This window comes from Panicum hallii, chromosome 7 (assembly GCF_002211085.1).
Source record: "Panicum hallii strain FIL2 chromosome 7, PHallii_v3.1, whole genome shotgun sequence".
In the NCBI taxonomy this organism is placed as follows: Eukaryota; Viridiplantae; Streptophyta; class Magnoliopsida; order Poales; family Poaceae; genus Panicum; species Panicum hallii.
In genome coordinates this window covers 44478388-44503484 of record NC_038048.1, presented here as the reverse complement: position 1 = coordinate 44503484, position 25097 = coordinate 44478388, and the positions used below count along the sequence as shown (strand labels likewise).

General features: G+C 48.3%; 3 protein-coding genes across 4 annotated transcripts; 1 reads left to right on the top strand and 2 right to left on the bottom strand.

Moving 5' to 3' along the window:
- Positions 1 to 12898: 12898 nt before the first annotated feature.
- Positions 12899 to 18207, bottom strand: LOC112900119 (disease resistance protein RGA2-like). 2 transcript variants are annotated; one of them, XM_025968865.1, is made up of 4 exons: positions 17840 to 18207; positions 17401 to 17710; positions 16869 to 17156; positions 16569 to 16782 (listed from the first exon to the last, which is right to left on the bottom strand). In XM_025968865.1, the coding sequence occupies exons 1-4, from the start codon at positions 18138 to 18140 to the stop codon at positions 16734 to 16736; spliced, it is 948 nt and encodes a 315-aa protein (XP_025824650.1). In that variant the 5' UTR covers positions 18141 to 18207; the 3' UTR covers positions 16569 to 16733. The 2 variants fall into 2 exon arrangements, with proteins under 2 accessions (XP_025824649.1, XP_025824650.1); XM_025968864.1 differs by having other exon boundaries at positions 12899 to 17156.
- A 1458-nt stretch (positions 18208 to 19665) lies between these two features.
- Positions 19666 to 20028, bottom strand: LOC112900855. The gene has a single exon (XM_025969646.1). It carries the CDS (start codon positions 20026 to 20028, stop codon positions 19666 to 19668), a length of 363 nt encoding a protein of 120 aa, XP_025825431.1.
- Positions 20029 to 23920: 3892 nt separating this feature from the next.
- LOC112899242 (protein NOI4-like) lies at positions 23921 to 24988 on the top strand. Its single transcript, XM_025967640.1, has 3 exons — positions 23921 to 24022; positions 24158 to 24394; positions 24498 to 24988. Exons 1-3 carry the CDS (start codon positions 24011 to 24013, stop codon positions 24522 to 24524), a joined length of 276 nt encoding a protein of 91 aa, XP_025823425.1. The 5' UTR covers positions 23921 to 24010; the 3' UTR covers positions 24525 to 24988.
- The last annotated feature ends 109 nt before the right edge of the window (positions 24989 to 25097 follow it).

The following is a 25097-nucleotide window of genomic DNA, read 5'->3' as shown; positions in this document are numbered from 1 at the left end:
CTTGCACATAACCGAGATTTCCGCAAATAAACCCTAACTTCATCCTTGAATATTCCTGTGCATTTAATTCTGTTGTACCCCCCCGTGGGTGTGATTGGACTTGCTGAGTACGTTCGTACGCACCCCGTTCTTACTTTACAGTGGAAGATCCTGACTACATCCCCGAGGACGTCGAGTAGGGTCCCGTCCTGCACCCAGTCTTGCCTGTGGGTGAGGTCACCGTTGGAGCTCCGCATGGCGCAAGACTCTGATGATCCCCTTTTCGTAGTTAGTATAGTAGTATGGGTTTTTGTTGTAATCCTCGCGATAGTGGCGCTTCACTGCCCATTACCGCGGAGAGTTGTACGGTGATGTACCATCTGATGTAATAAAAGTGTTATCAGCCTCCTGGGACTGATAAAGTAACACTTTTAAGTCTTCCCTGATGAGGGGGACGCTTCACCCAACAAGCATCCACGCAAATACCGCTAGTGAAGCATGGTCGCATCTCCAAGGATCATCCAATTGGTCAAATCATTGGTAGTCCTTCCAAAGGAGTAAGAACTCACACTAAGTATGCTTCATTTTGCGAACATCACTCGTTTGTTTCTTGTATTGAACCCACTAGCATAGAGGAAGCACTTGAGGACTCGGATTGGGTGATGGCCATGCAAGAAGAGTTGAACAATTTCACCTGCAACGAAGTTTGGGTCCTCGAAGCTCCTCCGAAAGATAAGAACATCATCGGCACAAAGTGGGTCTTCCGAAACAAGCAAGATGAACATGGGGTGGTGGTGCGCAACAAGGCAAGACTTGTGGCAAAAGGGTTTTCTCAAGTTGAAGGTTTGGATTTTGGTGAAACTTTTGCTCCGGTCGCAAGACTTGAAGCTATCCGCATACTTCTTGCTTACTCTTCACATCATAACATTAAGTTATATCAAATGGATGTGAAAAGTGCATTCTTAAATGGCTTTATTAACGAACTTGTTTATGTTGAGCAACCTCCCGGGTTTGAAGATCCGAGGAATCCTAACCATGTTTATAGGTTGCACAAGACACTCTATGGGCTCAAACAAGCTCCAAGGGCTTGGTATGAGAGGCTTCGTGACTTCCTAATCATGTAAGGCTTCAAGATCGGGAGGGTGGACACCACTTTGTTCACAAAAGACGTCAACGGGGATCTTTTCATTTGTCAAATTTATGTTGACGATATTATCTTTGGCTCAACTAATGATTTACTAAGCCATGAGTTTGCTACCATGATGTCTAAGGAATTCGAGATGTCCATAATTGGCGAATTGACTTTCTTCCTTGGTTTTCAAGTCAAACAAATGAAGGAAGTGACATTCATCTATCAAGAAAATATACTAAAGATGTCTTGAAGAAGTTCAAGATGGATGAATGCAAGCCAATTAAGACACCTATGGCTACAAATGGGCATCTCGACTTGGATGTGGACGGTAAACCAGTTGATCAATCCCTCTATCGTTCTATGATAGGGTCTTTGCTTTACCTTACCGCATCTAGGCCCGATATAATGTTTAGTGTGTGCTTGTGTGCCCGTTTTCAAGCTAACCCTAAGGAATCACACCTTTCTGCTGTGAATAGGATCCTCCGGTATCTCAAGCACACTCCTAGCATAGGCTTGTGGTACCCCAAAGGCGCTAGCTTAGATCTCTTGGGATACTCGGATTCGGATTTTGCCGGAAGCCGTGTGGATCGCAAGAGTACCTCCGGGGGCTGCCACTTGCTTGGGCGTTCTCTAGTTTCTTGGTCGAGTAAGAAGCAAAATTCCGTGGCTTTGTCCACCGCGGAAGCGGAATATATAGCAGCCGGTGCATGTTGTGCACAAATTCTATATATGAAGCAAACCCTTTTGGACTTTGGTGTGAAACTAGGAAGAATACCACTCCTTTGTGACAATGAAAGTGCCGTAAAAATTGCCAAGAATCCGGTTCAACACTCTCGCACAAAGCACATTGATATTCGCCATCACTTCTTGCGTGATCACGAAGCCAAGGGGGACATTTCCCTTCAAGGTGTGAGATCCGAGGAGCAATTGGCGGATATTTTCACAAAATCTTTAGACGAGAGTACGTTTGTTAGGCTAAGGAATGAGCTTAATGTGTTAGATGCGGCAAACGTCATGTAAGTTGCCATGTCATATAGAAAAATGCATACATATAGGACTCTTGTCTAACCATGGTAAGATAGTGACGAACAAGGGTTTAGCTAGAGGTGGTGGTCCACTTATTTTCCTCTAGGCTTGTAGAAAGGCTCATCATGATGAAGCTTTCCGTGGGATCAAACTTGACAAGTAGAACTTAAATTCTCGCTATGCATTTCTTGTCATATAGATGTGCATTTCATGTTTACCTTTCCCTTGCATGTGTTTGTAGCTTGCATTATCACTGCATGCGTAAGGGTCACAAAGGAGATCACTTGATAAAAATGAGACTTGTTTTATATACAAGATCCTAATTTATGAAAAGTGAAAAGAGTAAAGTGTTAGGTGCGTTGTTGCCTAGTGAGCAAAGTCGTGATGAATATGAAGCTTTTTTTCTTCAATATTCCTACGACATAGCTCATACATTTTAATTTGGCGCTTTGTCTCTCTTGCGACTTCTCCTTGTTTTTAAAATTATTTAAGCTAGCAAGCTATCCTATTTATTTTGAGGGGTAAAGTCGCCTATGCAAGTCCATTAACTTGAGTTTATTTGAATTTTATAAGTTCATTGGACTTAGCATAGAAGAGTGAGTTGAGAGAGGGTTTTTGGCTTCACCGGTTAAACCGACGCTCAAAGGATCTTCACCCATCGGTTTAACCGGCGTTACAAAGTGTCAGCTTCAGCTCAGTCATTTCAGGCGTTCAACCGGTGTATACAAAGTTTGCATCATCGGATCAACCGGTGAACAGATCACAAATTTGACCTGAAAATCAGCTGTTATTTGCTTCGTTCAACCGACGAGTTCATTTGTGGAAGCATCGGTTCAACCGGCGTACAGATACAGATTTGGCAGAGTCCCTGGTAAACTACACCGACGCAATCAACCGGTGTTCAAAACCTAAGCGTCGGATCAACCGGCGATAAGAAAAACTGCGGGGTCCACATGTCATATTACTCTCCTGCCTGTTCGCCGCCGCCCGCTCATCTTCAGTTTTCACCGCCCCCTCACCTTCTCCCTCACCGCCGTCGCCTCCGCCACCGTGCTGCGCCACCGGCCGCCGTCCGCCGCCGTCCGCCGCCGTCCGCCGCCCGCGCAACCGCGCTGCCACCACCGTCCGCCGCGCGTGCAACCGCTCCGCTCACCGCCGTCTGTGCATTCCCGCGCGCCGCCTGCACTGCTGCCGCGCCGCCGCCATTCGCCGCCCGTGCGCCACTGCAGCAGCACCCTCAGCGCCACCGTGCCTTCTGCGCCGCACATGCGCAACCGCATTGCACCACCGCCGCCCGTACGCGCCGCCGCATTGCACCGCCACCACCGCAGCGCCGCCCGTACGTCACTGTGCCGGCCGTGCATCCTGTGTCGCCTGCACGCCAGCGCGTCGCCGCATCCTTGTTACTTCCAGCGTCGTGATGGGTCGTGACAAGAGGAAGGGTAAGGATGTTGTGGTCGAGGAGCCCGCTCGCAAGCGGACCCGCGCAACGAGAGAGGCCGAGAGGGCTGAGATGGTGGCTAAGGCCGCCGAGGAGCAGGCATCAGGCCGTGCTCGTCCGTTCGCCATCAGGGATACGCCAGCCAGAGGCAGAGGCAGAGGCAGAGGCAGAGGCATGGGCAGAGTCCGAGGTGCCAGGGCCACCAGAGCCACGACAGCAGCAGCAGCAGAGTCAGATCAGTCACATTCAGCGGCAGAGTCGGATTCAGATTCAGATACAGAGCAGTCCGAGCAGTCTCAGGGGCAGGATACACAGGGGTCACCGATTCCACGACGCTCTGGCCGCACTCGGCAGACGTCCGCAGCAGGTGACACTTCACCAGCGACCGAGCGTCGCACTGGACCGAGGACGCGAGGAGGTCACCAGCCACAGGAGCCTCGCAGGTCCACCGCAGCAGCAGCAGCTCGTCGAGCCGAGGCCCTAGCGGCCGAGCGCGCAGTGTTCCGGATGGACACTGTCGTGCGTCTGGAGCCAGGTGTGCTGCTCCAGAACTTGACCAAGGCCAATGCGGCAAAGGTCAAGAGGCTCAGGTGGAGTGTACAGGAGGAGGAGTGGTTCCCGGTGACACGTGACAGCAGGGTCGATCGTAGATTCTGGACACTTCTTCAGGCCAGTTTCTACGAGACCTATCAGAGGCGGGGCCATAGGATCTTCCCTCACAGAGTACTTGACTGGGTATCTTTGAGGACAGCTGTAGGGGGAGCCGATGTCAGGGAGCACTTTGCTCATTTCAGAGGACTGCCCAGGTTGCTTTCGATTGAGAGGAACAGATACATTGAGGACTGGGTACGAGTCTTTTATGCCACAGTATGGATTGCCCCAGAGCGCAGAGCAGTACATTTCATGTTTGGAGGCCAGGTCTTTGGTTTGTCCAGAGCGACACTTGCAGGGATTCTTGGAGTAGACCTAGTTGACGTCTCTCTGCACGAGATGGTCTATGGTGATGCAGATCCTCCACGCAGGGCTATGATTGGTGGGATTTCACCTTCACATGAGGCGATCTCTCAGTGTTTCCGCCAGCCATTCCCTGCTTCCTACGCCAGAGTTCCCAGTCTGCTGACCCCAGAGGCTTACGCAGTTCACATGGCACTTCGGAGGACTTTGCTCCCAAGGAGTGGCTACCCAGAGGGGTTCACAGGTCTGCAGCAGCTACTGCTTCTTCACATTCTCACTCACGATCCGTTCGATATTGTTGATTTCATTTTGGCTGAGATTGAGGATGTTATCACTGACGGGATGGGCGTTGTACGACAGTTTCCTTATGCTCACTGGATCAGTTTCATTTGCTCTATGATAGTGCCAGCTGAGTCACCCGTCAGTGCAGTCTACAGACAGGACGAGGTTCCCTGGTTTCCCATCTACCGTCCGACAGCACCCTCAGACAGGAGGAGAGGCAGGCAGGCTGATCGAGCTGCTATGGCACAGTTGGCACCCGAGGTACAGGCCCGAGTGGCCCAGGAGGATGAGGCATTGCTAGCAGCTGAGGCACACCTTCCAGGAGGAAACGATGAGATTCACTGGTCCGACCTTGAGTCAGACTCCTCCGAGGATGAGGAGTATTTCCCTGCACCAGCCCCAGCGAGTCATGATCATGAGGCAGGGGGATCCGGAGAGCCAGCTCCAGTGACAGCTGCTGCCGCTACAGTTTCTGAGTCACAGGTGTCTCAGCCGTCTGAGCTCACCGCACTTCTGCAGCAGCTGGTCACACAGCAGAGAGAGGACCGTTGCGCACAGGAGGAGGCCAGGAGAGCCCATGAGGCCCAGCTTGCCGCGATACAGAGAGAGGCCGCCCGAGAGCGAGCTGCTACAGAGGAGCGTTTTGTCGGCCTCATTGACAGAGTATCTCAGAGGACAGACACTCAGTTTCAGCAGATGCAGCAGGGCATGATGGCGATGTTCGGGATGATCTCACAGCTATACTCTCACACCGGACTCGCCCCACAGCAGCCAGGACAGTCAGGCCTTCAGGGCGTTGGAGCACCACCACTTGCAGTCACACCAGCTCCAGCCCCCACTGCTCCAGCTTCTTCCGCGACCCCGGAGATCATGTTCTCGTTGTCCGCACTACTCAGGTCTGCAGGTCGTCCATCCTTCTCTCCACTGCCAGCGACTTCACTCTTCCAGGAGTCACCTCCAGCAGTGCAGTCAGTCGGCCTCCCAGTTGTACTACAGCCACTACATTCAGGGGGAGGCAGAGAGGTGTCCTTGCTTCAGCAGTCATCACAGCCGGCAGCGTCAGCACTTACTACTTCAGATATTGACACGTCTTCTGCTGAGCCGGCTACTACTTCCACGGACCCTCTTCCTGGCAGTGCCAGCACACGAGCCTCCACCACAGCTACTCCTCCAGTCAGCTCAGCGCCTGTCGGCAGTTCAGATCAGCAGCTCCCGTCCGTCACCGAGGATCCACCGTCCGACGACGACGATGATGATGACCCAGATCGTTTTCTCGCCGTCCCGCGACAGCCGGATCAGTAGCTCGCCTTTTTGGGTGCTTTGATGCCAAAGGGGGAGAGGGAGTGAGAGTCAGGGGGAGGGTAGCATTAGAGAGAGCTCGTGATCAGGACTTTGATATTTTGTATCTCATTTAATGTTAGTTTATGGATATGTATATTTGTCACTTGAGTATGCTGCATTTTGAGACATATCTATGAATTTCTTTTGAGCCGTTGAGCTTTTTGGTTCTTTTCTTTCGAGGTTGCTTGTGTTCTATCGTGCCTTATCTTTCTCGCTCTCTCTTTATTTATGTTTATGTTGTCATCAATCACCAAAAAGGGGGAGATTGTAAGCATCTAGGCCCTCAAGGTATGTTTCGGTGATTAATGACAACCATTATTGTGACTAATGAGTTTGTGCAGCTTTATAGATCATTATCGCTCATTTGGTTATATGTCAAAAGAGGCCCCTAATTCACTTTATTCAAAAGGCGATCTCGGCATTCAACTCAATAATATGTCAAGACTAAGGATCTTTCTAGTCCTAAGTATCATAAGGTTGAGAAGGACACTTAGGTTAGTATAGGTTTTATAGTTTTGTAGTGATCGCACTATAAAGAGGGGTTTAGGCTTAGTAACTTGAGCATGGACATGGTCATTCGAAAATGGATGCACACAATGGTCACTCAGGTTTCTAGAAGCTCAAATAAGTGGTTCTCAACTTATATCTCAAGAATATTTGGATTTCATTCAAGACTCAAATCAGAAAAAGGAAATCAGGAAAAATCCTTAACACCGGTTTAACCGACGATTAAACTTTTCTATACGTCGGTTAAACAAAGTCAGCAGAGTCTGGACAAGTCCATACACCGGTTAAACCGACGATATTTGAAATAGGACGTCGGTGCAGTTGTCCAGAGACTTCGTTTTTCAGTTGATCAGTGGACAACTACACTCACCTGTTAAACCGACGTTATTTGAAATTGGACGTCGGTGCAGTTGTCCAGAGACTTGGTTTTTCAGTTGATCGATGGATGACTACATTCACCGGTTAAACCGATGATACAACGGTTAATCTGCCCAAGCTGTAACGGCTAGTTTTCAGAAGGGGTAGTTTACATTCACCGGTTAAACCGACGATGACTATTGGAGCGACGTCGGATTAACCGGCGCTACGCAGTTTTCTGGCAGCTTTTTCTCCAACGGCTCTATTCGTGTGAGCTGCCTATATATTCCCCTCCAATGGGTCATTTTACCACTCTTGATACCAGGCAACATCCAAACCCTCATACTATAGTCAAGAGCCACTTTGAGCTTCATCATTTCACACACTTGTTCATTCAATCATTCAAGAAACAAGATTAAGGACTTGAGTAGAGAGAAGCTTGTGTGCATCCGTTCTTGGTGATCGGTTCTTGCTCAAGTGAAAGGCCTTAGCTTGTTACTCTTGGTGATTGGCATCACCTAGGCGATCTTGGTGATCGAGGTGATTCTCGCGGAGCTTGCCAAGAATTGTGGGAGCCCGGAAAAGAAGATTGTACGTGGCTTGATCTCCACCACACCGGGATGGTGAACGGAGACTCTTAGTGAGCGCCCTCGTCTTGGTGACTTGGGAGGTGACAATACTCTTTGTGAGTGTCACAATGTGGATTAGGGGTGTGTGCCAACACATCGATACCACGGGAAAAATCCGGTTGTCTCTTGTCCACTTTACTTATTCAAGCATTATCTTTCTTGTAATATTTTCATGTGCTTGATAAAGAGATCATTCTTTGCTCTACCTTGCTAGGCTTTATCTCTTTTTATCTTTCCTAGTTTGCGTAGGTAGTTTAGTTACCCGGTTGGTGAATTGGTGCCTTTCTAGTTTTGCATAGGTTAAGATTGCTTTATCTTGTTTTAGAAATTGAAAAAGGCCCAATTCACCTCCCTCTTGGTCCATCGATCCTTTCATCTAGCCATCGCTGCATCACCATCTGTGATTAAGGACCTTGGATGCTGCGGGTGCATCGCCTCCAAAAATGCCTCCAGAAGCTACACATAGGATATAATAGTCTCATCCGATAATATACCGCAATCGAACACAACCATACTCCGATGATGGTTAACTCCTATGAAAGGGACAAATGGAAGATTGTACCTGTTCACATGGTACATGCTGTCGAATACCATGACATCTCTAAAAACACCATAGTCCATCTGAGATTGTGCATCCGATCAGAAAAGGTTATTAAGCCTCCCTTCTGCATCGAAACTATACTTAAAAAAAAATCCGGATCTTTCTCTTCCATCTGACGCATATGATTCATCACGAATTCCGCATCGTTCCCTTGTACCTTTCCCTTCTTCTGCCTCGAAAAAAATTTGTACAAATCCTCCTGCGAAAGAAATCCAGTCTCTCCTGGACCACCATGGCTGGTCTCCGTTACGTCCATGATCTGGTATGGACGAAGCCCACCAAGCCCCAGCTCGACTGCCTCCGCTTTCTGAGGATCATTTAGCCCTCGGTGCGACTGCAAAATAAAATCATGCTCTGGTTTTGCACAGGGATGGGAATGCACATCCACAAAATCATTCACATACCATATGCCATTGCTTTCACTCCTCTGCACATCAAGCATGGCGTTACATCCACATCGGGTCAGGGCACATGGCTGTCTTTTCTGATCCGTCCTTTCAAAGTGCTTCTCCAATCTGTATCCTTCACATGAGCACACAAATCTCCTCCATGTTATATCCTTGGTGCTAGGCTTGTATCTGACCCTGTCCTTCCTGACACTGAAATCTTTATGGAGTGCATAAGCATTGTAAAACTCGAAGAAACTTTCCTCTGTATTAAACGTCTGATTTTCCCTATAGTTATATTCCTCAATTTCCTCCAGGCTAACGCACCCGTTCGCCTCTATTCAGTACCCTACAGGAATAAAATAAAGGATCACATCCATTTCAAGATTTTAATCAGTAAATGATGCATGTGACAAATCTCAGAAAAATTGACGCTCTAGCTCTTGCTTAATTGTCTTTTCCATTCCCAGAAAAATTATATATGCTATACGCTAAAACAGAATAATTTAAACTACAGATAAAGTCGCACACAACTATTTGTACTGCATTCATCATTCCAATTAATAGTTTATAAAAAAAATGCAGCCACTCTAGAAAAAAAAACATGCATCATGACCATGTTTCTGCTCAGGGAGCTGTGATCAATGAAAGCAATTCACCATGCTGTTTTGCGATAAGCACCTCTCAGCGCATCCACATGAGAATAGCAATCAGATTTAATCAAAGATTTAAATCACATAATTTTGTACAAAATTAATTTCAAACAATAGACAACAGATAGCAATGAAAAGATGAATATTGTGATCTAACCATTCTCTTTTACACGCTAAACAACCATTCCACTGTACCAGATCCATCATAATATATTTGCATACATTGGCTGTATGCGATACTTAGTAAATCTGAGCAATTTGCAACGTCAAGAGGCACTGACCTGATGAATGCAGGGGCAACAAGGAAGATCGTCCTCACAACGCCAACGAGGAGCACCAGAGCAGTTGGCTGGCATTGCCGTCGCTGCCACCAACGCACAGAAATCAGGCTGCCACGAGGAGGCGCCGCCTGTACAGGGGCCGGGCACCCGTTCTTCAGGTCTGCAAGGGAGGAGGCAAGCGGCCCTGCGTGCACGACAACGGGCGGCGGAGGCGAGTGTCGCAAATTGACGAGGGGCGGCGGCCTGGAACGGAGAAGGGCCCCCACGGAGGGGATGGCCTGTACAGGGGCTGAGCACCCGTTCTTCAGGTATGCAAGGGAGGAGTCACGACGGCGGGCGGCGGCCGGAGTCCTTCTGTGCGTGATGGGCGGGCAGGCACGAGGGGGAGGCGGCACGACGGCGGGGCGGCGGGCTGGAACGGCCCAAGCAAGGGTTGGAGGGCTAAAATGCAAAAAAACTAAAAATTCACCTCAATTTATATTAAGTTACCAATAACAATCTTATCCCTTCTAATGGACGGTCATACTACCAAGCGGTAGTATTGTGCGTTGTAAAAGACCTTAAATCCTTAAATCAAAATGTGCCTCTACAAAATAGACCAACCAGATAGCACGCGCCCCAGAACCACACATAAACAACAGGCTTCAAGGTACGTAAACTTACACTGCAGGAGCCGACTAGGCACGGGAGCTTGATGATAACAAGGCTGAAGGCATAAAGCTTGTCTGCACAGGCAAAGACAGATAACCTCTCTGCAACAAGGTGGTGATGGATCAAGCTCTGTACAACCATCAAGGTGTGATGGGCATAACTATGGCACTGGACGAGTAACATCCCAGCAGATTGAACATGAAAAGTTCCACAGTCAGTATATGGTCAAATGCATGAACAAGACCATAAATTTATATGCAAGAATACCAACTGCAGCAAGTGTTTTTTCACTGATCAATGCAATTTCATTGCTTACAAAGGGATGAGGCGCAAATTTTTGTCACTGATCCAAGCAACAACATTGCTTAAAAAGGGTGAGGTACAATTAGGAACGAAGAGCTGCTGCTGTTATCTTCTCCAAGGATTCCTTGTGTTCCTTCAGGTAACTTTTGGCATATATACTTCTTACACTAGGTGAGAATTTTGTTTGCTTAGCACGTTGCTGATATATACTTCTTTCACAGACTAGCTGTCTAGCTGTATGCTCACTAGCCCAGGCTGATTTCCTTTTTTCCCCTTACCAGACCCAGGCTGATTTCTCGCAGAGCAAGATATGAGTTGGGTCCATCTCATCATATTGGTCTCGTTGGTTAATCACACGAGAGAGGTTGAGAGCTGGAGGGTGCCTTTTTCATACTCACATAGCATTTTTTTAATGGATAAAGATCCCTTCAGTATGTAGTCAAGAAAATAAAAATAATAAAGCCTTGACCTCTCAGTTTGCATGGTGAGATGAATAACTGTGAACAAAATAATTAGTATTCAGCAATATGAACCCGTGAGGACAAGATTCGCAAGCGAAATAAAACCCTTGTAGCCTTGTAGGATCTGGCACGAGAAAGTCAGTTTTTAATGCATCGGGGTAGAAAGAACCACACCTCTGGCCTCTTGTTTGGCAAACATGAGCCATGCAACAAGTGATCCCGAAGAGACAGAGAGACGAGTGAATGCTTTCTTGAACAACATCCAGTTGCAATGAGACTGATCCGGAAGACAGTCAATCATAGTAGTGGAACGTACAGCAGCTTGAAAGCCTGCAAAGGGACGGCTTACTTTCACGAGATAACGGTAGAGGCATACCTTAGAAGGCAATAGAGTGAAACCCGCTGCGCCGGTTTCCCACCAATTTCGACCCTTGGCTTGCTTGTTGATGTTGCTAGCATTCTGCATCGCTCAGTTAGCTCCTCGGTGCAACTGCAGTCGATCTCCAGTTCTTCCAGCGAGGGTGGGAGGCCCTTTTTCTGGCAGCCTTGAGATACCGGGGCAACCAAAGATCTCCGACCTCTTGAGGGAGGAAAGGCTGTGCAGACCCACAGGAAGATCTGCGAGGTCGCGGCAATTCTCAAATCGGAGCTCCTGCAGGGACGTGAGGAGCTGGAGCGCACTCTCTTGCTCACCAGTTAATCTCGTCACTTCCTTCGCAGAATCGCAAAAAAAAAAAAACTCTAGGCGTCGAAGGGAGGTGAGGTACTTGCAGAATGACGTGGCGAGGAAAGAGAAAGGCAAAATTTGCCTAGGAACACCGTTAAAAGGTGGATTTTGCTGGAGGCCATTAAAAAATTGCATCTCTGTTGAAAGACACCGTAAAACTGCATCCGTATGCTAGAAGACACCGTTAGCATTAGTTTAATTGATTTAATGGGACAGCCAAAGGGAATGTCAGTTTTGCCCCCTGCTTCTTTATCCTGCCACGGGGCTTTCTTCTCCTGCAGAAGCATCGCACGCCGCTGCTCCTCGCGGGACGCGAACAGGTGACAGCCGGCGCATAGATTCTCCCCAGCGGCCAGCCCGTCACAGCGGCGGCCACGCCGGCGGCTGGCCTCCCCGGCGCGCAGCCCTCCACCCGCGCGCAGCCCCACAGAGGCCTTCTCCTCCCCTCCCGCGGAGTGCAGGCGCGTCACTCCGGCGCAGGCGCTCGACCCACTAGCCGTTGCCCCCCGTCATTCCCGCGATGCGAAGCCGCCATGCCCATGAATCGATAGCAAGGCAAGCGACGCAGACCGCTCGCAGCCACCGCCCGCGGAGGAGAAAGACGACGGGCGAGGGAGGGGTGGACGGGTCGGCCACCTGCGGCTTGGCCGCTCCGCCGTGCGAGCGAGGGGCGGACGGGCCAGCCGCCTGCGGCGTGGCCGGCGCTCCCTGCGCGGCCCGCGAGCGCGGGGCGGACGGGCTGGCCGCCGGCGGCTTGGCCGGCGCGCGAGGGAGGGGCGGACGGGCCGGCCGCCTGCAGCGTGGCCGGAGCTCCCTGCCCGAGGTGCGAGCGAGGGGCGGACAGGGCGGCCTACGGCTTGGCCGGCGCTTCCTATCCGGCGTGCGAGGAAGGGGCGGACGGGCTAGCCTGCGGATTGGCCGGCGGGCCCTGCGTGGCACGCGAGGGAGAGGCGGACTGGCCTGGTCACCATGGCCGGTGCTCTCGCTCATGCAGCTCGAGTCTAGGCGTAGGAAGGAGGGGCTTCGGCCGTCAGGCGGACGCGAGAGGCGAGGGGGAGGATGGCTCGGCCTGCCGTGGTTGGAGAAGACAGAGCTGGCGGCGGTGCTCCGGCGGCAAACTCGGCCGCTTGGAGCCGGGTGCAGTGCCGGTAAAAGACTGGCAGGGGTAGGAAGGTCAATTCCTGTAGTTTTCTGTTAAATTACAATATTATAATGCGTTCAGTGTTCTGCAGCAAATTTGCAGCAAATTACCAGTTGAGTAGTGTTTTTCAACAAAAATATCATATTTTGTAGTGGTTTGGGGCAAAACCACCATTCAACGGTATCTGCTAACCAATTTCCAGTTCAGCGCACAGCTGATCGCGCCCCTGACTTGACAGGCCCTCTAGATAATGAGATAAGCTAGGGCAGCCGAATACGCGCAAATACCTGAGACCTCTGAGGGACAAGCCCTCTAGCGCGGCAAGCGATTCACATTCCTCAATCAGCAATTCTTCCAATGCTGTGCAGAAACGCAGCCGTACCGATTTCAGCCTTGGGTTGTCCCACAGTTTTAATTTCCGGAGGCAGGTGAAATTCCCCTCTACCGTGGTGAGTGATCCACAATCTTCGATCGTCAAGCCTTCCAGTGCTGTACAGGAATACAGCTGTAGCAACTCCAACCCTGAGTTGTAGAAAAGCACTAATTCCTTGAGGTAGGTGAAATTCCCCTCTAGCGTGGTGAGTGATCCACAATCTCCGATCGTCAAGCGTTCCAGTGCTGTACAGGAATACAGCTGTAGCGACTCCAACCCTGAGTTGGAGTGAAGCACTAATTTCCGGAGGCAGGTGAAATTCCCCTCTAGCGTGGTGAGTGATCCACAATCTTCGATCGTCAAGCCTTCCAGTGCTGTACAGGAATACAGCTGTAGCGATTTCAAACTTATGTTGCCCCACAGTTCTAATTTCTGGAGGCACATCAAAGTCCCCTCCAGTGCAGCGAGCGATTCACAACCATCAACCACCAATTCCTCCAGTGCAGTGCAGGAACGCAGCTGTAGCAATTCCAAATTTGGGCTCCAGTCTATTTTTAACTTTTTGAAGCAGTTGCCATCTTCTAGGAAGCAGGGCTGCAGCGTTTCTGGGGAATTGTTAATCTTAAGTTTAACAAGTGAAAGCGGGAGAAGCCATCTTCCGTTTCGCTGATCATTGTTTTCGTATTTGTGCACCAAAGATGGGATCAGCTTAGGGCATCCCGTAATCCTTAGCTCCTCAAGGGAGGTGAATCGAGAGAAGCCATCCTTGTCCCCCTGAAATGTTAGCTCACCGCACAACGAAATAATCAATTTCTTGAGAAACGGGATGAGATTTGACGGAATGCGCAGGAGTCCCTCTGGTGTTGAGCTTGTCGATGAAGCCCGTGGAGTCGAGGTGTGCTTTAATGAACGGCTCTCTGTCTCTTCCATCAACAGCCATGATATCTGGTTACAATCCACCAATATCAATTCCTCTAGGGCCGGTGCATGTCGCAGCATCATAGATAGCCACCTCCCAGTTATTCCACATGAATGAGTCTCGAGATGCTTGAGAGATGGGAGGGCATTGAAGTTTGCGTCTGCCATGTCTTCATGTGCATGCACTGGCAAAACATCTGGAGAGAAAAGGTCCAGGCAACTAACTAGTAGCAAGCTAGTTATGGCCCTGAGATGATGGAATGACGAAAAATTGTCGTCCAGTTTTGTTGGCTTATCATGACTTCCGGAAAAAATATCCCATCCACGGTTACCATACCCCCTAATTGTCAATTCTCCGTTGGTTGATCCCTTCATCTCTGGAAGTGTTGAAACTCCTTCGATGGATAGTCTACAGACACGACTTGAAGGTGGTAGAGCATGTGATATTGTTAAATTAGGACAGACATGGATGGTAAGCTCTCTAAGACCGGACAACCATGACTTTTGCTCAATTATGATTTTTGCACAGCTCTCAAACAGAGGAAATACCTTCAATGCACTACAGCTCTCAATGGTCAGCACTCTTAAGCTCGAGTTCAAGTCCCTCACAGAATTGCAGGAGCAACCCTCCAACTCTGGCATCTCAGTCAACACCAGCTCCTCCAATGAAGGAACTGTTACTTGCCTTACTTTCCACATATTTCTTAACTTCAGCTTAGTAAGGAGTGGAAGCCTTTCTAGTGAGGGAAGTACTTGTAATTCTCTACAATCCTCTAAATGAAGTGTCTGCAAACAGGTAACTGAGACACTGCTAACAAGCCAATCTGGAGAGGTAGTACTCCCATAACCACAAATCTGAAGATGCTTTAGGTTCTGATGTGGTTCAAGACCCTCAAGCACTTCTTTGTATGTCCCTATTTGTACTACCTGGAAACAAGGCCCAGAGATCAAGTTTAGGAAATATTCACCGAGTGACAGAGGCCCCCCCCATGACAAGTGCAACTTTTCCAAGCGACTTTTCTCTCTCAGATTCGCTCCATATGCCTCCTCTCTAGTTACAACCTTTTCAAGTTGAGAAACACCAAGCTGAGCAAGCTCACTCATGGATTGAAGCTGTGCTATCCCAAAGCTGGTGCAATTATCAACTTTAAAGTCATGTAGTTCCTGAAGAGTTGTCATTTTACCAATGCTATTGATTGAAGAGTACACTGCCTTTGACGCAACAAGATGGCATAGACTGATAAGATTATTCATACTATTAGGAAGAGTAGAATATCTATCCAAGCCTATATCTAATACTTGAAGATGGTAGAATTTGCTCAGAGCTTCAGGCAAAACTTCATTGTCCTCTTTTGTCCTTAGTTTTAGATATCGAACATGAGTAGAATTCACCAAATTGCATGCAGAATAACCAAAATTAGCATATGTTGCAGAAATTTGCAGTACCCGTAGATTCTGTGCCTTCTGGAATATGCCTTGTAAGGATTCGAGGAAGAAGTAGTCATACTTCCCAATTAAGACCAGTGTCCTCAATTTTCTCATTGAATTAACTACTCGTCGCGATTTTTCTTCAAACCTCTCATTACGAAGTATGTTCCCATGTTGATCTTCATGGTATGCAGAGTCAGTTAGAATTGACAAATGACGTATAGTTGGGAGTACTTCTCTGCATGCTAGATCATCTATAGCTGCACATTCAGTTCCTGAAACCAGCCTTGCAAAGTCATGCATAAGAGGAGGCATAACATAGAATGTTTGATCACCTAGAGTGGGATCTAGAGTTTCAACTTGCTTAAAGAAGCCAGAGTTCAGCAAATCAGTGAGATAGTTCTGCCCTATCTCCTCCAATCTCTTAGTCCAATGGCTACATTTCACAAATCCCTGTGAGATCCAAATACAGACCAGCTGATTGCTAAGAAACTGATGATTATTGGGGAATATAGAACAATACGAGAAGCATTGTTGTAAACAGTACGGCAGCTCATCGTAGCTAAGTTTCAAAGCATGCATGATGCCTCCATTGAGTTGCAGGGATTTCCATTTTTCATTCTTTAGAATGTTACTCCAATGGTCAATTGTAAGCTGCTCTCTTAAAAGCATCCCTGTAGTTTCTGCTGCTAATGGGTTACCCTGTAACCTCTCTGCTATTTCTTGACCGATGGTCGTTAGACTTGGGTGCTCTTTGTAATTTTCATCACCAAATGCACATGTTTCAAACAACAGCCAGAAATCGTCATTCTGCAAACTACCTAACTCGATGGGTTGGACTGTGCCTATCCTTTTTGCAATAGACAATTTTCTAGTAGTCACAATAATCACATTACCCTTCGCATTGTCCGATCTCAAAGGGGCCAACAGTTTATTCCATCGGGAATCGTCGATGCCATCCCAGACATCGTCCATAATGAGTAGAGTCCTCTTTGATGTGACATGAGTCAACAAGATCTCCTGAAGTTTAGCCAAGCTGCTTATTCCTACACACTTTTCTTGAGAAACAAAGTCTAGCATCTCCATTGTAAGTCTCACTTCGTCAAAGTTGCTAGACACCCAAATCCATATTCTGTAATCAAACAGGCATTTCACAGTTGGTTCATTGTATATGATTTGAGCGAGTGCTGTCTTCCCAATACCTCCGATGCCTACAATAGGAAGAACAATCACACTGTCAGGCTTGTCTCCTCTCATATGCTGTATGATGGAGTTCTTCTCATCAACTCTCCCGTACATTTTGCGTTGAACAAGACTTGACGTTCTTCGGCATGGATCTGCAGCTGTATTCTGACAGAGATTCCAACTTGAAACAGAGCCCGATCCATGTAGCTTCTGAACCTCACTGATAGCCTTTTCTAACTGATGAGTCGCTTGTTGGATTCTGTTGCAAATTTCTGCCTTGTCCCAGAGGAGTGTGTTTTCTGCAATGTTATGTTCTAACACCTCATCACTTCTCATTCGTTTTCTTCTGTCTGAATCATGAGGCGCAATGCTGGCGCCATTTTGTGCACCAAGGTCAGCACTACAGGAGCAAAGGGAATCATGTGGACTGGTTATTACAAGTTTATAGCTGCATTTCAGAACTATATCTAGCATAATTTGAATAAAATACATATCGTTTTTTTTTCCTCATATCCTAAGGTGCTGTTTTGGAACGTTGCAAGTTCATTATTTTTGTTCACTAGTAGTCATCATTTGATATTGCAAAACTGCGCCAATGCAAGGATGTGGATTCTGCATGCAGAGATCCTCGAGATAAGTAGTACCTTGAAGGTATTGGCGCTTGTTCAATTGCAGCACGTTTTCTCTTGCAATTCTCACTCTTGAGATGATTGTGCAGAACTGATGTCCCTTTAGTAGTCTCGCATCTAACCACTGTGTGACAGTGAATGCACTCTGCTTTCACAGGCTTTCCATCAGCGTCTTCTTCAGTTATGCTGAATTCCTCCCATGCCTTCGACCGTTTCTTGCGGTCGTTTCTATTGGGTATGCCAGAGTTGTCCCTCGATCCATCAACTAGTTGTGCTCCACCATTTAAATCCTTGCCTTGGGACTGATTGTCCAAAGCAATCGTACCTGCACCAAACAAAAGGGAAACAGCATGCGAAAATTAATAGCGTCCGCTAAGAACTTTCCTTTACTATCATCATGCAAACAACGATGTGCTGTGCAAACTGCAGAGAACAGACACATCCACACACATACCTCCCTGGACCTGGTGCTGGAGCCTGTAGTAGTCGAGCTCGTCGACCATGTCATCGGCGTCGTAGATCAGCTCCTTGAGGCGACCGAGCGACCGGGCCAGCGGCCTGTTCTCGGCCGCCCTCCCCTTCACGGCAGCGACCACCGCCTCCACCCTCTCGATCTCGGATTTGAGCCTCTCGGTGTCGTCGGCGAGCCCAACCTGGCGAATCCACGCCTCCATCTTGCCGGCGAAGAGGATCTCCAGGATGGTCTGCGCCAGCCAGAGCACGGCGTCCTCCACATGAGGGTCTACCGCCTCCATCGTTGCGGCGGCGGAAACAGCGCTGGAGCAAAAGCGAAGCGAAAGTGAAACAGGGGAGGTGTTCAGTTCAGGGGATGGAGGGGAGGGCCAATGATGCGCTTGGCTATCTCGGTCAACGGAAATGACGGGGCAAGTGCTTGTGTGAACGCACCGGCCACTGGAGCACAGCATAGTAGCACTAGCACGGCATGTTCAAGTACTCTATGACATGTTTACCTTCAACGGGCCAATAAAACCAAAACAAACTCGTTGGATAGCATATTTACAAGACAAGGATAATTGATCAGCAATGAATAAGTGACAAACAAACAATCTTTTTTTTTTAGATTATCTTCACAATTTCGCACTGGCTATGTACATGGGCTATCCTCCAACGGGCTATCATACAGGATTTAGCTGTGGAGGCATCACAGCAGTTGGCACAAATAGCCAAGGTATTTTTTACCCGGGGCACATGGGTGGCGATCTAGTCTATATGGATTGATAGCCATTAGATTGTCGGCATCTTTTTCTCTTTATTAGATTATGTGTCACTAGGTAGAGGTCGAGAATTTTTCAAGTATTATTATATTATCTCGATGTAAAGTTACTTGAAATTAATAAAATTTCTCTTATCAAAAAAATGAGTCAGTGACAACACGTTCAATGGTACAGGTTTTTTCCTTTTTTGATTAATGTGGTAATTTCCCTCAAGGATCGTGGCAGCTTGTTAACACTCATTTATTAAGATAAATATGCTACAGTATAACGGTGCGATTAGCCTTAGCATATTAGTATCTTTCAACCACATAGGTCATAAATTAAGGATAACATAATAATTGTGGAGAGTTTTCAAAATATAATACTTGGGCGGGGCAAAAAAAAAAAAGGGCCACGCAACCCGAAATGTGATGAGGATTAACATTCTGAGACGGAACGAAAGGTGTACTCGAGCCTGAATTGCATTAAGACGGTTTATTTCAAGCTTTGCAGGCATAAATTAGGAAAAGTACTGTTGCATTTGTTATAACAACATGCTGGTGATCCAGGACAAGGATTAAGATGATCCTGGTCTGCTGCTCCGTTCGCTATTTCTGCCTTTTCGGTTTCTAAACTCGAGAGGAAAGATACGTCTTGCTCTGCAAACTGCAACAGAGCAAGTTAAGCTTTTGTGTTACTTCAGTAGTTGTCTTGCCTCTATATTTTTGTTAAGTATTACTCTGTTGACTGTTGAACTAGTCTAACGCTGGCTTGGAACTTTGCCAGCCACACGGAGCTAAGAACGATGTCTGATTTCTGAACGGTGCTTTGAGAATTCATTCAGATTACTCTAGTCTACCGATCCAAAATCATCTCGTTTGCTCTGCTTCGGCCCCTATTCTCGTTGGGGGAATGAACAGTGGACGAAAATATACCTGAATGTCTGAATCATTTGTAAACAGAAATGTAAAATCGCAAGACAGACCACAGCGGAACCCAAATATTTTCTTTATCATTGAATAGCTACAAGCATACAACAAGATACAACTGCCGCTAAAACAAAATCCTACCATTTCAGTATGACGAAGCCTCCCAGCCCAGCCACAAGGACAATGGGTAGAATGGAAACCCAGAGGATGGTCATACCGATAGCGCGGCGATCATTCAAGCAGCCTGATACGTAGCAGCCGGCAGACGCCTCCACGAACCCAAAGATCATTACGGCAATGAGAATGCCGTAGTACAGGTAGAAGGGCGCCTTGCCGTGGTCAAGAAAGGTACCTCCCGGAGCCCTGAAGACGACGAGCGCGAGCGCCGCCACGGCCTGGACGACGCCGCTCGTGACCAGCGTCGCCGGCAGCCTCTCCGCGTCGCGGCAGGCCGCGGAGATCAAGCTGGCCATGTTGAAGAGGACAACCAGGAACTCCATCCCTGGCAGCTGGTATCTCTGCTAGTGTGTGGTCAGAGAAGACAAGTGGCTAACTGAATCGTGACCTTGTTTGAGCTTGGAGGATGGTGGTGTCCAGGTGCTGCCTCTGAAGACGACGACCATGCCTGGATGATTTTATATAGGCAACGACATCGAGGCCGAGGACATGGCAGGTTGACCGAAACCCGAGTCGGCCGGTCCCAATCCGAATTGTCGAGCCGAATCCGAGCGTCTCGGCTTCCCGCCCCCGTCGTGGTTGGCGCACAAGTATGATCGCGACACAGATGGATGCGAATTCTCAGCATTGGAAGCATGTGGCCTCACGCTTTCAATAAACTTCTGGTTTAACGGATTTTATTTGTTAGCGTTTATAAAGAACTTCCTATTTGTCGGGTCGTCCGCCGTCGGATCGAGCTCAGGTGCAGCCGTAGCCATTGGATGCCCGGTGCCCGCCTCCCGCTGACAGAGCACTCGTGATCCTCCGCTGCTGATGTTCACCATTTTCTGCACAGTTAAGGGCGCCTGTATCTGAAGCAACACCTGTAGTGACTGCTACATCGAAGCTTTTGTACACCAAACCAGTAGCTGCTCTGTGGAGTATATCATTGCCCTTTTTCGTTGGCTCTTTTCGTAACCTTCTTACATTTGCTCATTTAATAGAGACAAAAAAGGGGGTACTGCTAGTACGCGTATAATGCGAGAAGGCTCAGCTCCAGCAGTCTTCTCGCATCAACAACCTCAGGGGTCAAAGAGAGGCAGATGCTTGTGCTTTAGTTAAGTGTCACACACACAAACCGATTACGACATGTTTAATCCGAGACCCAAACCGCACGTCGTAATCGGTTTGTGTCGACCATCTTGTGTCATTAGATAATAACAAATCCTAATTCCTAAAGCGACGTGGATGTGCGGACCATCTCGACTTTCTGATGATGGAAGTACACACGGTTTGTTTACAAGGCCGGGCCTCTCTGTCATGTACGCGCGTGTCTGAACGTACAGAGCACAGGGACGCGACAGCGTGTGGTGCAGCAGGGTTCCAAATTTAGGCAAATTTTCGCTGAATTTCGCGTAATTTCGTACTTTTCAGCCCAGAACTGAAATAGTAGTATTTTGTTGCAGCCACTGTTTGTGTATTGGACTGCTTTTGTGAACCGCTAATTATGTGTAATAAGAATGGACTGTATGGCCGATGGACCGTGAACCTATTTTGACATTGTGATCCTTTTTGTGCCATGAACCTTGAACACTATGAACTTGTGATATGGTGCCATGAACCCTGAATACTATGAACTTGCGACGAAATGTTCAATTCCATCAGCAGACTCTTCCAAGACTACATATCAACAGTCAACATAGCATCCTGACATTGATGAATCATGAAATACATGAATTACCCTCTTAACATAATGGCCAGTTGGCCATGCACCTCGGAAAATCACAACAATCTCCTTTTCTTGTGAAGGACAAATTACGAAAATATTAATCTGCCTCAAAAAGCCATGACATAACAATTTCAAACAAATAAGATTACAGCAAAACATATGCAGAGCCGAAACTGGCATCAATGGACTCGTGATTGAAGTACACGGAAGAGACACCCAACACTGGACACAAGTGCCATAAGCTAAGATAGTAATCCATGTAGTATTGTAGTTCTTACATACATATACATTGACGGAGCGCGACTGTCTGTAAGGAGCTGCTAATTTGGCGGCGCGGCAGAAGAAAAACCTCCAAGGCTGGCAACGACAATTAGAGGCAGGATGGAAAGGCCCATGACGATCTTACCAATGGCTCGCCGACCGCTGAGGTCCCTTGATACCCAGAAGCCTGCAGCCGCCTCTGCAAGCCCAAACACCACAACGGCAATCAGAACACCGTAGTACACATAGACGAGCGACTCGCCGTTGTGGTGGAACACTCCCCCCGGCACCCTGAAGAAGATGAGGGAGAGCGCTGCTGCAGCTTCAAGGACACCACACAGAATCAAAGCCCCGGGCAGCTTCTCAGGGTCCTGTAGGGCATCAGAGATGGCACGCGTGATCTTGCCGAGGACGTCCATTTGTGTGCGCGATGCTTGGAGCCGGAGGGAATGAGTTTGCTTGGAGCTTGGATGGAGGAGGCAGACAACTACATCCTGGCATTTATAGGGGATGTACAACCCGAATCACTAACCAAACCGAAAACCGAATAGTGGCATCCAAAGCTCTACTTTGCAGTACAAGTCAAAGGAGATGATTAGGACAAAGCCTGACAACGACATAAGGACCTGGCCACAACCCGAGCCGCAAACCGAAACCGAGCTTAGACATGCATTGAGGTTAATGTTACATGTTTTAAAATTTTATCAGACTCCAGTGCTTGCTGCTTTGATTTTATTTTATGGGTAAAACTTAATCGAATTTGTGCAAGTTTTGACTGAATTGTTCCAGATTTCCTGGTAAAAGTAACAACTTTATCCAAATTTGACAGATAAAAAGTGTACAAATTAATTCAAACTGTACTGACCTGTATAAGTTTTTGGATCCACTAGTAAGCCTGGTTACTTCAGGTTATTGTCTAGAAAGATTGCCCGTTGCATGCAACCAGAGTGAGTCAAAACCGTAGACTTGACTCTTGAGAGCTTGCCTTGTTGCTGGCACCTTTATGAAATTTCCTCATACCGAAACCCGAGTCGGCCGGTCCCAATCCGAATTGTCGAACCGAATCCGAGCGTCTCGGCTTCCCGCCCCCGTCGTGGTTGGCGCACAAGTATGATCGCGACACAGATGGGAGTCTCTGTTCGAGCCGCACGGCCCCGCCGCCACCCAACATTGCTGCGACCGCGCCGCCGACGACAGGGATGACGGCGACTGTGACGACTGACGAGCGACGAGGGTGTCGTAAATGGGCCTTGTACGTGGTGGCCCAGTGGGCTCGCCAAATTATCGGGCCTTAGACGTTTTTTTTCTTTAGTATATGGATAGTTTGACAAACTAATAAAAGTCTTCTATTTGTACGTGCGCTGGCCCATACAAGCTAATATTCTCACGAGAGAATGCATTTCTACTGGATCAAAAAACAATAACTATTGGCAGATGTCATATAATAAGCTAGAGATCTTCATAGGCCGAAACATCATCTATGTTTTGCACACTCAGCCCTAAAAGGCTCCCATACTGAATCAGATGCATAAGAATATGGATGAAAATCTATTCCAAATAGCCCATGTTCCCTTTGATTTGCGAAAGAGACCCGAGTTCACCAAACAGACCTTCCATGTGTCCTCCAGCTTTTCATTGGTAAGACTACGATGCACAAGAAATGCTGCCAGAGCTCACGTAACAAACCGTATAGCTGAGCATCGAAGAAACCATGATCCATCTACTAAGTTGCAAGGATATCCATCTTTCATTTTTTTAAAATGTTTTTCATGTGATCAACAGCAAGATGCTCCCTTGGAACTTGCAGCGCTAGCTGTAGATAGGATACTGTGGCGCTGTGCCTCTGGTCAACAGATGGTACAAATTCGGTTCAGGCTTCTTCTCTGCACGTGAATCTGATCGACCACCTCCTAGTCACTATTTATTGAGTGAATTACTCAACTACAAGTCTACAGCATTGTAATTTTCTCTTTTCTGTATCCTAATGTTCAGCCCACAAACCAAAAAAAAGGCAGCGTAAGATGCGTAATGACACGAGATGTGGGGAGGAAACGAACGGGCACGGGCATGTCCTCTGTCTGAGCCTCTGACCTTTCGAGCTCCTTCCTGTTCGTGGACGGACGGAGTCCGCCTGGCGCCTGCCTCTGCTGATCTCCTCTTCTCTCGGATCGGAGGAGAACCGGCACCTTCGTCTGTATAAATGCGGGCCTCCCCACTCCTGGCCAAACCCCTCCCGTCTATTTTTATCACAGCTTCTCCTGCTGGTCACGTCGTTTCTCCACCTCCCCCCTCTACCGTCCCCGGCGGCCGGGCGTCGCGTCCGTTCGCCCTCGGCCATGGCGGCGCCGGTATCCTTCTCCAACCCTTCCTTGGCGATTTTCGTTCTTCTTTCTTCCTGTCCGGCGAACTAGATCGTCGATCGGTCGCATGCATTTCCTTCCTCCTCTCCGCACGCATCTCCATCTCTTTGCTGAAAACTGCAGGACAAGCCGGGGCGGCCGCTGCCCAAGTTCGGGGAGTGGGACGTGAAGAACCCAGCGACGGCCGAGGGCTTCACCGTCATATTCCAGAAAGCCCGCGACGACAAGAAGACGTCCGGCCCCGGGCACCTGCAGGCGGGCATACCGCCGGCCTTCAGGGTCGACCACGGCAGCGCCGGCGACGGCGGGCACAGGTCCGGGGACAGCCACCAGGACGACACGCCGCCCAGGCGCGTCAAGGTACATTACTCTCTCCACAGTATACGCGGCCATGATCGGCTGAATTGGATCGAATCTTGCGTGCGTGGGCTGACCTGACCCGTCGTGGTGCTCTGGATTGCAGAGGAAGTGGGCCTTCTGTGGCTGCTGATTCAATGCTCGCTGCTGCTGCCGTTGATCAAAAACAAAAGGGGGGAGACCGTGAATCGTGCCGCACCGGAAGCGAATACATGATGGGGGCGCCGCGGCAGACGAGAAGACATTTCGGCCATGATGTTTCGCCTTGTTCCAACCTTCTTGCTCACTTCGACCTAGGAACAAAAGTTCATTTCGACCTAGTAACAAAATTGGCCTGTGATGTAACATCATTCAACTTTATTAGCCTCGGCTGCAAAAGTTCACGCTGAATCTGTCGCGTCGATTGTTTCATGGCTGCTGTGTTTGCAGAAAACTCAGATCACCTGGCCTGCAAATCAAAAACACAATAGCATGGCTGGCCAACCTGACAAAAAAAAACTGACCAGCATTATCGTTCTAACCATTCACATCAACACAATTTGTTTCGCAGCTCCCCATTAAGATTCCGACTAATTATAAACTCAACAAATAAATATATATAAAAGCTAGCAACCATATGCTATTAATCGACAAACTAAACAACAGCCTCAGCTGGCAGCATTTTTTGTTACATGCAGGAAACATATACCAGAGGTCGTTTATACAA

Coding starts and splice junctions, on each gene's coding strand:
- LOC112900119 (XM_025968864.1), bottom strand. CDS start 18,140: ATGGAGGCGGTAGACCCTCATGTGGAGGACGCCGTGCTCTGGCTGGCG. Junction 17,711..17,839: donor CCAGCACCAGGTCCAGGGAG/GTATGTGTGTGG, acceptor TGTTTGGTGCAG/GTACGATTGCTTTGGACAAT. Junction 17,157..17,400: donor CAAGCGCCAATACCTTCAAG/GTACTACTTATC, acceptor TTGCTCCTGTAG/TGCTGACCTTGGTGCACAAA.
- LOC112900855 (XM_025969646.1), bottom strand. CDS start 20,028: ATGGAGTTCCTGGTTGTCCTCTTCAACATGGCCAGCTTGATCTCCGCG.
- LOC112899242 (XM_025967640.1), top strand. Junction 24,395..24,497: donor CGCCGCCCAGGCGCGTCAAG/GTACATTACTCT, acceptor TCTGGATTGCAG/AGGAAGTGGGCCTTCTGTGG.